Here is a 16,000-nt window from a genome sequence, read left to right on the forward strand (position 1 = left end):
GCCCCCCCCCCCCCGCATAAAACTGGGTTCCAAAGGCTCTCGTTCTAGCCACTCCAGCAATCTGTATTGCTTTCTGCAGGCAATTGCACCTTGCTTTTGTAGGATCAAAGGCAGTCCATTCTTTTCCACTTTGGTCAGAAGGAAGACACTACATGGCATCAAATCTTGCAGCCTTCTCCACAAGCACCAGCGGGGCTCTTCTTATGTTCTTAGGTTTTGCAGGGAGCCTCCCCCCAGCGTGCAAGCGGCCTTACCTTCCCCTTGGGAGCCATTCACCTGTTTTGCCCCCCCCCAAATGGCTCCAAAGGGGCGGAGCGGAGCCACTTGCACACTGGGGAGGCTCCCTGCAAAACTTAGTGCCCCGCCCCCCTCTAGCTAAGCCAGTGTCCATTATACCCTCTCTCTATGCTCACCTAACCAACCCTATTAACATCTTGGATGGGAAAGGTTCAACAGCAGTCAGAGGAAGTTTGGTTGGAAGAAGAGAGGCTTGCTCACTTGGGCCAGGGTCTCTCTCCATTCCTCTACTGGGAGTCCCGCCTCAGAAAGTGTACACCTTCTCTTCCACAGCAACAACTCATTTGTGTGTGGGACACAGAAGAGTCTCACCAACAAGATGTAGCTTGATGGTGTTTTTGAGTCTGAGCACATTTTCCTTCCCACTTAGACAGATGTGATCCAGCTGTCTTCTTGCTCACAGAAGCTGGCCACATTTGTGCAGTGACATGGAAACCTGTGGGAACGGAGGCTAGCCACTTACCCTGCCCCCCCCGGCCTGTTGATAACAAGGACAACTTTATACTGTAGAGGTAAAGCTCCATGTCTGTTGTCCAGTGGATTTGTGAAAGGAGCAATGGAGTTCAGACTCTATTCTGATAATTAGCCCTTAGCATTAAGAAAAAGCTACTGACCTCACCTACTGAGGCTACTGACCTCACCTAAATTAATAAAAGGGCACTTGGAAAAAGCCAGTAGCATACTATATGTTCACAGAAAAGAATTTTTCATATCTTTATGATATGCTGCAAGAAATAGGGCCTTCTCGGTAGTGGCACCAACATTATGGAACTCCCTTCCCCTTGACTTGAGAATGGCTCCCTCTCTTGAGAGCTTTCGGCGAGGCCTGAAAACACTGTTGTTTAAACAAGCCTTCTGATTTCTGGCCTTCTTAACTTTTTATACATCTTTTAGTTTTACAGGCTTGATTCCTCGGTGATCTGCTCTTTTACTCTTTTAATCTGACTACTGTTTTTATGGCCCTGTAGTGTGTTTTTAAATGTTTTTATCTGTTTGTATTAATGTTTTTTAAATTCTATTGTTTTTTAATCTGTTGTTAGCCGCCCTGGGTCCCGTTAGGGAGAAGGGCGGGATAAAAATAAAGTTTTATTATTATTATTATTATTATTTATTGAGTGCTTTTGATTGGGACATAGCTAAGGACTGATTGTACTACTCAGAACCAATGGTTGTTGCTGAAAACCCTGTATTATTTTTTCTAACTAACTGGAGACAAAAATCAAAATAAAAAAAGTATTTCTTTAAAAAAAATAGTTTCCCTGCAGGTGTTCTGCATAGCAAGAAGTCATGTTTACATGCTTTTAATGCATTCTGAGCTGGGGCCCAATCCAACTTTCCAGCACTGATGCAGCTACAATGCAGCCCCGAAGTAAGGGAATAAATGTTCCCTTATGTTGAGGAGGTTTCCATGACTGCTACCCCACAGCAGGATGCAGTACATGACCTGTTGGCACAACTGCGTTGGATAAGATTGGCCTCTTAGTAAGGCAACATCAGCTTCCCCTGGGCTACATGATACTGACATACCAATGGTCACACACTTAGACCAATACTTGAGGTAAAGGAGCATCAACATTACTGCTCAAGAAAGATTGCTTGTAGAGGGAAGGAGGGTTGGTGGTAACCATAGGCAACACAAATATAGCTCACAGATGGATCAACAGAGATATTCATGTTTACTTGTAAATTCCATTGCAACCTAAAGAAAATGGACTTCAAAATAAAGCTGGATAGATTCTTTCACTCTGTCCATGCAATGTTCTGCCCTGCCCATTCTATGCCAACTTGTGTAATTTGCAAAAGTACATAGGTCCAAAGTTGGCTGTCAGATGGGGAAGGACAAGTTCCCCAACTCTGCAGTTTGGAAAGAAAGAAAATGTGTTTTGGAACATCTTCCGGAAATAACTCAGGTCTTCAACTTGTACCCCAACATCATACTGGATTGTTAGCAATTCTACAGCTCTCTCAACCACATACTCATTCTGGAGCTGAGACAAGGAACATGTTGAGTACACCACCTCCCCTCCTGGCTTGGCAGCAAGGATTCCAGACCTGGGAAAAGAAGGAAAAAAAAAAAGTATAAAGACTGATGGCAAGAAAGAGACATTTGTTTAGTACTATGGGAGCGGTGCAAAGAGGAGATGGAGGCCTTGGTCTGTTACCAAAAGGGCTGTTTTGTTTAGGGGAATTATTACACTACCCGTATTGCAACCTCAGGATCGCAGGCTGGTTAACAAGACAGCGTAATGCAGAGAAATTCCCTTTTGCTTAAAGGAGAGACTGAGAGAAAGATAACTTTTAATAAAAGATTATAGTTTTATTACAAAAGCACAAAGGTAAACATAATGCACATGGAAAAATGATAAGTATATGTTTTTTTGGTCCTAGTACTTTAATCTAGTGTACCTAGCTTTCATGGTGGTTGCGTGTGGAGAGTATTTGGTGCAACCGAGGAAATTAGAAAAGGGAAAGGTTGTAGGGAAGGATTTTAGGGGTCCCTGGTCTGCCAAACCCAGTTGCTGACTAAAGATGGGGAGAGAAGGGGAGAGAAAAAAGGGGGGTAGAAGGGAAAAAGTTCCAGACACGAGATAGTTACCTGTCCTGTAGAGCAGTTGGATGGGGGGGGGGAGAGTCCTGGGAGGAGGACCCTCTGACACAACACAGTTGTGTTGGTCCTTGGATAGACAGACCCAGAGAGAGAGAGCATGTGGCCAGAAGCCCTCTCTTAAAAAGGGTTTTCACCCTGATGAGCTGGATGGTAGCTGCTTACTACCACCCAGCAGGGTGTTTGGAGTCAGGATGTCCCTTATCAACAAAATTCAATGGGGTCTAATGGCTGGCTTCCTAGCTGGGGTAACTTAAACAATACCAACACAAGAAGGCAGTTCAGGTTTGCATACAGTACTTAAGCAGTGATTGAGTTAAAACAATACAAAGAATAGGAGACACTTAAACAATGATTTAAGATGCCAGACTTCTTCATAGGGAGGTGAATTTAAGATGCCTAACCACAGGGAGGTGGAGGTTGTGTAAGCTTGTGACTTGACCTGATTGCGGCCTGTACGAGAAGTTTGGCCTGCATGATATTTTAGTCCATAGTACATAACCAGATAGAGAGAAAATCACATCTAACAGGCAAAAGGGGATTTTCACATAACAGGTCTGGTAGCATTTTGCAACTCCTTACACCATGGACCCATATATCATACTAGCCACCGTCCCTTCTGCCCCCAGAGGAAATACTTCAGATTCACAGAACCAGAGATCTCCCTTTGTCCTCAAAATCTGTAACTGGCCAAAACATACAGGATTGTCATTTTGCTCCCAATAGTTTGAATTCCTCTATGCCTTAGAACACTCCTCCTGCCTCTCATTAAGTGAAAGTTCATCAGAGAGTAAACCCTTGATGTAAGACTTTTGAAACAATGGACACTTTCCAAATTCAGCAGAAGTCCATCAACCCCCTACCACACAAACTTCCCTCGATACTGTTGCTCCAGTGCATTCTAGGAATGATGATGGTCCATGGCAGCACTGAAGGAGCTTTCTAACATGGGTATTTAAGAGGACTAATGGAGGTAAAGGTGTCCCCATTTAACAAACTTTTACTCTGAACTGCAGAATATATTACAAGAATCCAGTATAAGAGAGAGGTGAAAAGCGGTGTGCCCCAAGGATCTGTCCTGGGACCGGTGCTTTTCAACCTCTTCATAAATGACCTGGAGACAAGGTTGAGCAGTGAAGTGGCTAAGTTTGCAGACGACACCAAACTTTTCCGAGTGGTGAAGACAAGAAGTGATTGTGAGGAGCTCCAGAAGGATCTCTCCAGACTGGCAGAATGGGCAGCAAAATGGCAGATGCGCTTCAATGTCAGTAAGTGTAAAGTCATGCACATTGGGGCAAAAAATCAAAACTTCACATATAGGCTGATGGGTTCTGAGCTGTCTGCGACAGATCAGGAGAGAGATCTTGGGGTGGTGGTGGACAGGTCGATGAAAGTGTCGACCCAATGTGCGGCGGCAGTGAAGAAGGCCAATTCTATGCTTGGGATCATTAGGAAGGGTATTGAGAACAAAACGGCTAGTATTATAATGCCGTTGTACAAATCTATGGTAAGGCCACACCTGGAGTATTGTGTCCAGTTCTGGTCACCGCATCTCAAAAAAGACATAGTGGAAATGGAAAAGGTGCAAAAGATGACTAAGATGATTATGGGGCTGCGGCACCTTCCTTATGAGGAAAGGCTACGGCGTTTGGGCCTCTTCAGCCTAGAAAAGAGACGCTTGAGGGGGGACATGATTGAGACATACAAAATTATGCAGGGGATGGACAGAATGGATAGGGAGATGCTCTTTACACTCTCACATAATACCAGAACCAGGGGACATCCACTAAAATTGAGTGTTGGGCGGGTTAGGACAGAAAAAAGAAAATATTTCTTTACTCAGCGTGTGGTTGGTCTGTGGAACTCCTTGCCACAGGATGTGGTGCTGGCGTCTAGCCTAGACACCTTTAAAAGGGGATTGGACATGTTTCTGGAGGAAAAATCCATTACGGGGTACAAGCCATGATGTGTATGCGCAACCTCCTGATTTTAGAAATGGGTTATGTCAGAATGCCAGATGCAAGGGAGGGCACCAGGATGAGGTCTCTTGTTATCTGGTGTGCTCCCTGGGGCATTTGGTGGGCCGATGTGAGATACAGGAAGCTGGACTAGATGGGCCTATGGCCTGATCCAGTGGGGCTGTTCTTATGTTCTTAAGAGTATAGCACTGAGATCCAGATCAAGCCCTTTGGCTACCTGAGGACAGGCCCTGAAGTGCCATTGTTGCAACCCACCCCAATTTTTCTTTAATTCCTGGAAATACAAAGCATGCCCCCACCTAGCACCCCTCTCTCACCTGTGGCAGTACTGCCACAGCTGGCCATTCTAGCTACCAGAGCGTGACTTTGGCCTCAGGTACGCCAACAATGGAGGCAGCAGAGAAGATGGCAGGGGTGCTCCATTCACCCACTCCATCCCTGCTCCTGAAACAATGGCACTTCTATTACTGCCGTCACTTCCTCCTATCCTAGGTGAACAGAGTCAGTTCCTCCCCCTACTTGCTTTTTGCCAGTCCTTGCTCTGACAGGAGTAGCACAAACAGTAGAAGCAGGCCATGCCATCTAGTTAGGTGAAGAGGAAGCAGTGATAAGAAATAGGCAAACAAGAGACTACTCCCAAAAGTGCTGCCTGGCTTTTGGACCCACTAGGTCCCATTGGCAGGTCAGCCATGAGGATACTTGTAGTTCAGTTATTTTGAATCACTGTGCCGCGGCACATTTGTGTACCACAGCGCATTGGTGTACCTTCAGGTGTGCCACGGGAGTTTGGAGGAGAGTCATGTATTAGTAGGGCCATTTGGGGATGTGTGTCCCCTGCACACAGTAAGTAATGGTGTGCCTTGACAATTTTAGCACCTGTTAGAGTGCCATGAGATGCAAAAGGTTGAAAATCACTGTTGTAGATGGTTGTATGAATGCAAAGACTCCAATTTGGCTGGCACCGCTGGCTTTTAAGAATCATTCCCCTGGTTATCCAGAGGAAGTGAAAATCACATTCAGGAGACCAAGCAAGGAATACAAAATGTTGTATTTTAGGTCAGAAATAACTAATAGAGGCAACACAAGGACAGTTATTGTGGCAGCGCAATGCTACTTGGGAAGCACCCAAGGCTTAAGGCCTTGTTGCTTGAGGGAGAGTGCAAAGAGCAGAAGCACTCTGAGGGGTTTGAGAGTGGGAACTGGAACAGCAAGGAGCAGAGCAATGAAAGAGACGGCAGACATGGATTCAGAGGGTTGATGCAGGGAGCTGAGCCAGAAGCAGGACAGAGTAAGATCGAGAGAGAAGTCCGCCCCCAGCCAGCCTGACCCAGACTTTTATTCATTCTTAAACATGTGAAGCAATACCGTGCAATACGAAGAGAATTACTGAAGGTTGCAAAGATTACACTGCTAGAGAACCGGCTAGCTCTAGCTAACCACAACATAGATAGAAAGCGCTTCTCCATAACATCCTATTGTTTACAGGCACTGGGCTTGGGGGCTCAGCATATTTCCAAGGCTAGCAAAGTGTGCTTTGCACACACACAGCAGATGTGTCTGCTATGTTGCCACATACTAAGGCCAAGCCCAGCACCTGTGCATGATTACCACAGTTATTTTTCTAGGTTAATGATTTTGGTGGGCTTCTTTACAAAGCCATGATTAATTTAATCCAGTCACAATATTAGCATGGCTAAACCATTAACATACATCACATAAGGTCAGGATCACTCACACAAGCAACTCCAATTGAAGCATCGGCAACATCTGGCGCTCCCCCTTTCTTACGTTTACAAACATGTTGTTCTCCTCTTCCATGACTGAATGCCGATCAGTTGTGCACGGCACATCAACTAGCACCTGCGTGGAAAATATCCATCCCAGTTAAACTGATTTTCGAAAGGAAAAGGCAACTTTAAATTCTAAAGGAATGAACAAGTGTTATTATCTTTGAGAGGGGCAAAAAAATCAGAACACTAGTTTCCATGTTCTGCATGATCATCGATGTGATGTCCCCACTCCCTGCAGCACCACCAATGGTGTGACTTACCCTATCATAAGTGTTCACCTCCATGTCTCCAAACTTCCTTCCGTCCCATGATGAGATCCGCACTATGTTGCGCAGATCTTTGGGAAGATAACTGCAGAGAACTTCACGCAGTCGGCCAGTGCGAGATGTAGATAGATCATTGGCTGCTAGATGTCCTGCCACAAAAAGAACAAATGGCATAAACCACCGATGGCCTAACTCTCAGATTCTTCCAAATCACAATCTGAAAGCTGCACACAATTGAGAAATTCAGGAATTGTTGATAAGCAGCATGTACAGACTCTCTCTCTCTCTCTGCTAAAATTCTGAGCTTAACTATTTATTATCACTGGAAAGAGTGAAAGGGATGCTCATAAAACAGAACTGCAAAGTACTAGTGGCCACATTCAACTTCTGCATCAAGAAAGCGCCCTCCCCTCTGAAAAATGAATCCATGTCCACCAAGTCACAGTGGGCCGTTTCAGACAATATTACAACTCATGGTTTGGAGGACTGTGAACAATCACTGAATTTGCATGCCCCATATCCCCTTCTCTATCATTACTTTCTGCTTTAATAAAACCATAGATTGCTGTTATAAAAGAACTGGAAAAATTATTATGAAAGCCCTCCAGACCAGGATTCCAAAGGCATTCTAAGCCAAGGTGTTTAGGACTGTGCAGTTATGTCCCCAATGCCATAAATCCTATAATGTTTGATGAAGAAGAATATACTAAGGATGTATATTCTATTCAGAATATACTATTCTGCAACTCTGCCCCCTGGTAAGTTACTCTTGTCAATGGATTTCAAGTAGAAACAGGAAAAACAACTGGTCCTGCCTACACCAACTGTAAATGGAAGAACAAAGGCAAGAAAATAATGTTACTTACGACAACACCCAGTCTGAAGAAGTGCTAAAGTCTTCCCACCTGGTGCTGCACAAAGGTCAAGGACCAGGTCACCAGGTTGGACGTTGAGAGCCAAAACTGGCAAGACTGAAGCAGCATCCAGGAGATAATAGCCCAGGATTCCTAAAGCATCTGGCCTATAAAAACAGTGAAGCATGACAGGATGCAACCAGAAAGTGCAAACTCTACAATGGTTCCTACTTAACCCATTTCTGCCAAGCCCACAAGCGTACACAATTGATCTCTGTTGTGCACATGCAATGTTAGTCAGAAATTGTTTAATGTAGGAGCTCTACATTGAGTTGGTTGTCACATGCTCAAGTTCTCATGTATGTGTGGGGTTTCAAGCAAAGAAACCACAGCAAGGTTATAAAATCCTGCCAGCACTATCCTGCTTCTCTTTCACCTGTCCTGTCTTCACCAGCATTCATCATCCATTTGATCAAAACTGAAACTGAAGCAAAAACTAAGCATATTAAAAACTTACAAGAGTCAGATATGGATTCCACTTATAACTTCTGACAGAAGCCAGTTATTTTAATACTTTACAAGAAACACACTTATTTTCATCAGACAAATGTCACTCCTAAAAAACCTATCAGTTACACACCTGGCTGGAGGAAAGAGGCTGATGTCTCCTTTGGGGAATGTGTAACACTTGATGTTGGGACTGAAGGAGGCAGAATGAGAAGAAAGGAGTTCCGTTTGGGTCTTAGAAGTTTCAGTCCTAGCTTCTGGGAATGCAGTTGATTCACTGGCCTTCTGCTCTGCATCATTGTGTGATGCTTTTTGAGATTCCCAAATGAAATCTACCACATTTAGATGTCCCAGGTCCTGGCTGACTCTTTCAACATCAGAGAAATTGTTGAAAAGGGCTCCGTATTTCCCGTCTGAGAGGAGTCCAATGCGAATTGAAGGCCAGAGGCTGCCAAACTGTACACTATATATCATGTCAAAATTCTGCAGAGCACGTCTGGTGGCAGAGATGCGAGAAGCGGTGGTCGCCTTTAAAAGAATGAACACTTCAGGCATAAAGAAAGATGTGCATTGCTCAGTGCAGAGACAGAACCCAGGCCCAGGGTCAGAAAGGGGCCTAACCTTCTGCAATGACTTTCTATATCTGAAAGACTTTAGAGAGCCTTAGGAGTGTGTTTGGTTTTCTGCATTGCTGTATCTAGGTGCCAATGCCCGGCAGGCAGGTAGACCGGAGCTCTGCATTGGGAAGACTGGTAGACCTGGGCTCCAAAGACTATTCTGACTGTTGCCACTTTCCCCCTACCTATTTGGCCCCCGTTCTGCTGGCCCCCGTTGCCACCCACCACTCTGTTTCTCCCCCTGCCTCTTTGAGAAGGGGCCCAAGCTTTGTACCCCCTGCTTGGGGGAGGGAATGCTCTGCGCACCAGCCCTTGATGGCCTTTGGAGGGCGGGGAAACGGGACGAGCGCACTTAGGAGCTCTGCCTTGCCCTGCCGCTCACCCATTTCTTTTTCTGCTGGTGCCGATGCCTGCAGGGAGCCGAGGCGGAGATCGGACCGGGGAAGAGAAGCGCCTCCGTCCGCAGGAACTGCAGGAGCGGCCGCCGTCCCTTCCCAGCGAGAGCAGCAGCCACGGCCATCGCTCTGCGCCGAGGGCAGGAAACAGGGACCAGAGACAGCCCCTGCAAAAGCTCCTCCTCTCCTCCTCCACGTGGGGCCATCGCTGTTTCAGGATCTATGGGGCAGGGGCTGTGGAAGAGCAGGAACGGACCATTAATGAAGGGGACCGATGCTACAGGCAGCAGGATGTGCTAGCTAGAGGCACATCATCAGGAGCATACTTTGGATCGGATCCAGTCCAAGAACATGCGTTTATTAAGCCATTTCTGCCCAACGTTGCATATACGCAACAGGGACCAAATTTGTACACCTGTGGGCTGGGCAGAACTGGTTAACCCCTTCCCAGCCAAAGCCCTTGGGAAGGAGCTGGACCAGGCATTTTCGAACTCAGCACCATGCAAAAAACAGGCGTGTGTTGCACACGAGAACAGTATTCTGGAGAGGGCACCCATGCAGAATTTGAACTTGCATTAAGTTTTATGGGGCATGCACTGCATTCTGTAGTGGGGAGGCAGTCACAGAGGCCTCCTCAAGGTATGGAAACATTTGTTCCCTTACCCTGGGACTGCATTGCAGCTGCAGGTGCTGGAAAGTTGGATAGGATTGGGACCCCAATTATTCTAAAAGGGTCTGTGATTTAGGTTGCTCTGACTATTTTGGAAAACTGTTTATTGCTGCAGTCAGGTTTCAGAATGTGGGGGTTCTCGCTTTGCTTTATCACTCCCATATATAAGCGGCTGTATAAGACCCACTCCTATCTGTTAGCTCCCCATCTTGAGCCACATAGCACCAACAGCCCTACGGAGACAAGAGGCTTTCCTGAAAGAATATAGAAAAATCACCAACAACCCACTTTTACCAATACATGCTGATCTTCCTCATCTATCAACTGGTAGGCTTAAATCCAGGAAGACTTCTCTGGCACTTGCACAACATCTGCACAATTTTAACATCAATGCCCAATGGAAAGCTAAATGAGCAGTCAAAATGGGTAGATACATAGACCATCCTACACTTAAGGTACCAGGTTTCGACTTACCTCGCCAGCACTGGAAAACTTTGAACAGGATCCGTACCCTACATTGTGTTAGTCAGGACTCAGTGTTTAAATGGGGCTGTATCTACCCCACAGTATGACTGTGGATTCTCCCACCAAACCATATACCATATTGTGTCTGGCTGCAGACTGAGGGCGTATACTGGTCCATGGCCTGACTTCTTCAATGAAGGCAACTCTGTCCTCCAATGGCTGGACATTGACATTTAACCTAGTCTAATTGATATGCAAGTCCATGTATTATATGCCATACGCTAAATAAATTAACTCCCACATAATGTGTTTTATGCAACTGGCAAGGGGGGGGGCGGTGTGTTCAGTGGTTTTCATGTTTTAAAAATTGGGCCACTTTATTAAACACAAGTGACCAAGTTAAACCTAAGCTGCAGGCTGCTGTCTTCATGGGGGGGGGGGGGGATGTGCAAGTTAAAATAGAATGCCAGATGCAGAGCTTGGCAGTGAGATGCAAGTATCGTGTGGTCTTGTGTGTTCCCTGAGGCATCTGGTGGGCTGCTGTGGAGATACAGGAAGCTAGGACAAGATAGGCTCTGGTCCTGATCCAGCAGGACTCTTATGTGTGTTGCTTTGTTTGATGGCTGAAGACCAGTCATTCAAAGCAGCTGTTTGTTACCAATAGCTTTTGGCTGAAAATGAGATTTATTAATACAACTTCAGTTCTGCGTGGGTGTCATTTTCAAAATATTGTTCATATGTCTTAATATACCACTGTATTTTGCATGAAACTGAGAAAATGCTTATTTTGGTTGGGAAGATTTTAATAAAAGCATGCTCTTAAGAACAGTACTTTAGATTTGAAGTTGTTCTAAGTGCATCTAACACATGCTGCTGCTTTTTGCACCCATTCCCTTTATTAATGGCCTGTGCTGCCCTTTATACCAGCCCAGGCTATGGAGTCTTGAACCCTGGGTAGTCAAGTACTAAAAAAAAATAAATCTGATTTTAGTTTAGTCATGGTTAACTGCCTTTGAACTAACAGCAGTTGTACATTTATTTATTTGCAAATGTCTACCCCACTTTATCTCCCTAATGGGCATTCAAAGCAGCTTGCAAAAATCATAAAAATGGGCTACAAACCTCTGTCCATCTAGTAAGGAATTTCATTTAAAAGTAATTACAGAGCAGTTATTTTGATTAAAATTTTTAAATAAGCCAAGTCCTCCTTTTCTAGTCCTATTATCTGTCCATAACCCACTGTAACATCTCATAACCAATATCTCACCAGCAATTCTCAGAGAAACACACTTTGTACAGGCAGTAAGAATGAATTATACTCTTATTACAAAAGTTCCTTGGCCAAACTCTTTTCTATGGATCACAAAAGATCCCTACAGTGGAGACAAAAAACATGCTCTAGTTCTACACACCTGTGAAACATTTGTTCCTTGTTGTAAATAGGCCAAAGTTTCAAGCTTATTGAATATCATTACCTCCATTGCAGAGGTGAGATCCATATCTTTAGTACATCATTCTTCTGATAGGTAACATGACCTGATTATGGACCCAATCCTATCCAACTTTCCAGCACAAGTGCAGCTGCAATACAGCCCTGAGGTAATGGAACACATGTTCCCATATCTTGTGGAGGCCTCAGTCACTGCCCCTACACCACAGGATGCAGTGCATGTCCTATTGGCACAGCTGCACCAGCAGTAGGAAAACTGGATAGGATTGGGCTAGAGAGTTCAGGCCTATGTCCATCAACATTGTTATTAAGTACTTTAAGTGCCTTTAACACCAGTCTTGTAAAAATCCTGACAGAGGCTAGGGTAAGCTTCAGTTACTAAACTGAATCAGATTTCATTTTTTAAGTAAGATATTGATGGTATATCCCATTAAGATCCAATTCTGCATCACCTACTTGAGCCAGAAAGTAAGCCTGTATGTAATTTAGTTTTGAAATTATGAATATGTAATTAGTAATTAAATTCCATGAATTTTTTTTGTGTCTAATCTCAGATCATGCTAGGATACTTAGTTGTCACAAGAAGCACAACACTTTCACAGGAAATATGTTTAATATAGTATGTTACAGAAGCAATTGTTAATAGCTGCACATCTTTCACAGAAGACTGACATATCTGGATGGCAATTCTTGAATTCACACAGAATCAACAGCTCTAGTTCCTTTCACTGTCAAGTCACAGATATAAACTAGCAAGTTTGCTCAAAGAAAACATATTCAGGTTTTTATTATGGGTGCAGGAAGTGGAAAAAGGCTTGTATGAACACTTATTTCAACTTGCTGAAGAGTTTATGAGCCACCTAAAAATCGAAGAGAAGAATACAACAAGTTAAATGTGACTTCAGGAGCTTTCAACAAAGGTGCAAGTCTTTCTAAAATTCCCTGTATTACTGCTGGGGATTAACTGCACTCCTGCATAGCATACTCTCACTTATTGCAGTCTGATGTGTTGGTATTTTAGGAGCAACAAGCCCATTCATAATTCCTACACAAACTTTGTGTAGGAACATTCCTACAAAACTTTGAACAGTTACTTCACTGAATTTCTGAACAACCAGCAAAGATTGACAAATTTGAAAGACATAATCTTTCTGGCTTCAAACCCAAAATATTAAACAGGTGTTTCAACTTTTCATAATTCTATAGTTGCACCTTATTCAGACTATATCAATATCAAATTAGGTTCTTTGGGTCAAAACTTGAGGAAAAGTTCACAAACCAATATTTGCAGTTAAGAGTTACTCTCAAGCAAACTTACACAGTGGTCTCTAGCATGCAAGAAATCAAAGAGCTCTTCGGTACACTGCTCTTCTGTATGGGATTTGGATGACACTCGGGCATCACACTGCTCTAGGATTTCCCGAGCTTTCACACATTTCTCTATCTGCTCACACTGCTCCCTGATAGTAGTCAGAGGATCCTAGAAGAAGAAAAAATCAATGCATAACAGAAACACCAGTTAATGCAAATGGGTTCAACTTCTCTCCTAACAATGGCCCATTACCAAGAAATGGATTCAATCTTATCTCCCCGCATGATACCAGAACAACCTAGAATATATAAGCTTTCCAATCCTAGACAGAAAAATCCCAACATGCTTGTGAATACCAAATGCAATTAATATTCTGTTTCAAAAATCAATTTCCTTCTCATCATAGCCAGGATAGCTTAGCTTAAAAAAATCTTTCTAAATTAGCTTCAGGATTATAACACAGACCTTAACAACTGCATAGAACTTTCTTGGGAAGCAAAGCCCACATATAGATTGCAAGCCAGTTGATGTCAACTTCTGCTCTAATATTAACAAGGAATATTAAAGGAAGCTTCAGGCAAAGTTTGAAGTGTTCCAAATGTATCCAAATCACACAATTTAGGAACAATATGCATACAAGGTACAGTACAACAACAAAGTAGTATTGTTTTTTAGCATATCAAATAGCTTAAAGCCAGAGTTGAAAAAGACATTCCACTTATCAAATGTAACCCGTGATTTTGGTCCTGACCCATCAGTCTAAGAAGAAAAAAAAAAGCAAGCTATATCTAGCTTTGCAGTTGACATCCACTTGATGTGTCACCAAGGGTCATGTAGAAACTGCTCAAGATTCCACAAGTATTCATAATTTACAAATTATCACAGTAAGTACCACAAGAATAGTTATGTTGTGATCTCAAGAAAAGTTGCTCTGCAGTTATGTTTTTGTATCTAGCTTTGCCACCCAGGAAAAAATGCATTAACGCTTCAATAATGAACTTTCAGGTCTGATCCCCAGTCTTCAACCACAGCCTCTATCCAAACACAATCTTGTACAAATGCTAGTTTTTCAACTTCTCAAGAAAGATGGTATGGAATAGGATTTTTTAAAGAAATGTTTTGTTGCCCTCTTTGGAACCTTTGAAGGTTTCTCATTTTTCAGTATAATCAAAAGTTACATACCACTAAATCTTCTTCTTCTTCTTCATCCTACATAAACAGGAAAAGAACAAATTCATAAGTTTATTGCTAGTTTGCATATTCAGCTAAAGCAAAATTAACCACTTTCTATAGCTTTTCTTTTGCAATGTGCATTTTGTATTTTAGTATGATTTTTGTTTATTCCCATATAATCATTCAGAATTCATCATCAAAGCAACATTAGATATAAATTTTACAGGCTACCCTAGATCATGTGGTGAAACCTTTCACAGTGCTGCAGAACAAGAATATCCATTGTCTCTTTATGAAGTAGTTGGCAGAAGAGAGATAATATCGTTTGACAGAATTACTATGCAACAAAGCTCTTCCTGTTAGAGGACAGTCAGGGTTTAACTATAACCAAAGTCATGATGCAAAGTCTTCCTCTACCTTCCTAGGTAGTGCAGGTAGCTCCTCACAGAGATGAGTGCCAAGAAAGCAACAAGGCTAAGCTCCAGAAGGTCTCACTGGAAATTTCTTGGTATAGGACAGTGTTTCTCAACATTGTCCACCACCATTCTACTTCACATGGTCTACCTATTCAAAGTACCACATGAAGTAGCTAGCAATGACATCATCACGTTACTTCTAGGTTTGGAGGCCAGATGTGACACACACCAGTAAGAGGCTCAGGACGGATGTGAGGGCTTTTCAAGCGCATGCTTTGATGCTCTGTTTGTTGTGTTGAGTACATGCTTTGAAGCCTCCTGTTGCTGTTTACTGTGTTGTGTTCCTGTCTTGCCGCCAGACAGTGAGTGTCCAGAGGCCCCACAAGTACCACCACCTCAAGTACCACTGGTGGCACCAGTACCACTGGTTGAGAAATAGCGGTATAGAAAGATCAAGGAGCAGACATGATAGAGCAGCCATTTTCAACCTGCTGTGGCACACTGGTGTGTGGCAAGTGGTCCAGAGGTGTGCCACAGGAACTTGAGGGAAATAGGGCCAGCAGGGGGATGCGAGACCCTCACAGGCAGCACGATGTGCCTTGTCAACGGTCAAAAACCTGACAGCGCGCTTGGACAATTTTAGCGCCTTGTCAGTGTGCTGCGAGATGAAAAAGGTCGCGCATCGCTGTGACAGAGGCGGGTAGAATAAGCTTGCATGAGGCAGCATCGGAAGCAGCCACGGGTAAGTAATGGGAACATGAAACTGAAGGCACTGCCAAGCAACATGTAGACCTGGCTCTGCAAGTGGACACAGTGTGGATGCCACAGTTTGAGGAGAGATGGGAACAGAGAGCCAGTGACTCAGCCTTCAGTCACAGGCAGCTCCCAGAAGCAGGGCACAGTGGGCTGCCCTTGTTTGACACTCAGGCACAGCTTGGGGGGGAGGGGGAGGGGGAGAGAAAAGGGGAGGGGTGGTGACAAGAGCAGAGACCCGCGACAAGCACAGGCCCGAGAAGCCGCTCTTCTCCCACCGCACCGGCCAGCCCTCACCTCGGGGTCCCCACTGCGGCCTTCCAGCATCCTCTCATCCTCCAGACCCATCTCGGCTCCGCTTCCCTGCCTCCGAAGGACGCCCAAGGGTCACCGGCGCGCTCAGCGGAAGTCCCGCCTCCGTTCCAAGATGGCGCTTCCCCCGAGCCGACCT

At 44.2% G+C, this 16,000-nt stretch overlaps 2 protein-coding genes across 2 annotated transcripts; both read right to left on the bottom strand.

Moving 5' to 3' along the window:
• Positions 1-1,954: 1,954 nt before the first annotated feature.
• On the bottom strand, positions 1,955-9,495 carry NSUN4 (NOP2/Sun RNA methyltransferase 4). The gene is made up of 6 exons (XM_066625027.1): positions 9,298-9,495; positions 8,432-8,826; positions 7,804-7,958; positions 6,932-7,086; positions 6,617-6,741; positions 1,955-2,349 (listed from the first exon to the last, which is right to left on the bottom strand). The coding sequence occupies exons 1-6, from the start codon at positions 9,433-9,435 to the stop codon at positions 2,073-2,075; spliced, it is 1,245 nt and encodes a 414-aa protein (XP_066481124.1). The 5' UTR covers positions 9,436-9,495; the 3' UTR covers positions 1,955-2,072.
• Positions 9,496-12,489: 2,994 nt separating this feature from the next.
• UQCRH (ubiquinol-cytochrome c reductase hinge protein) lies at positions 12,490-15,964 on the bottom strand. The gene is made up of 4 exons (XM_066624884.1): positions 15,847-15,964; positions 14,390-14,416; positions 13,214-13,375; positions 12,490-12,755 (listed from the first exon to the last, which is right to left on the bottom strand). The coding sequence occupies exons 1-4, from the start codon at positions 15,895-15,897 to the stop codon at positions 12,723-12,725; spliced, it is 273 nt and encodes a 90-aa protein (XP_066480981.1). The 5' UTR covers positions 15,898-15,964; the 3' UTR covers positions 12,490-12,722.
• Positions 15,965-16,000: the final 36 nt, after the last annotated feature.

The sequence above is a fragment of the Tiliqua scincoides genome, chromosome 4 (genome assembly GCF_035046505.1).
Source record: "Tiliqua scincoides isolate rTilSci1 chromosome 4, rTilSci1.hap2, whole genome shotgun sequence".
NCBI classification, from domain to species: domain Eukaryota; kingdom Metazoa; phylum Chordata; class Lepidosauria; order Squamata; family Scincidae; genus Tiliqua; species Tiliqua scincoides.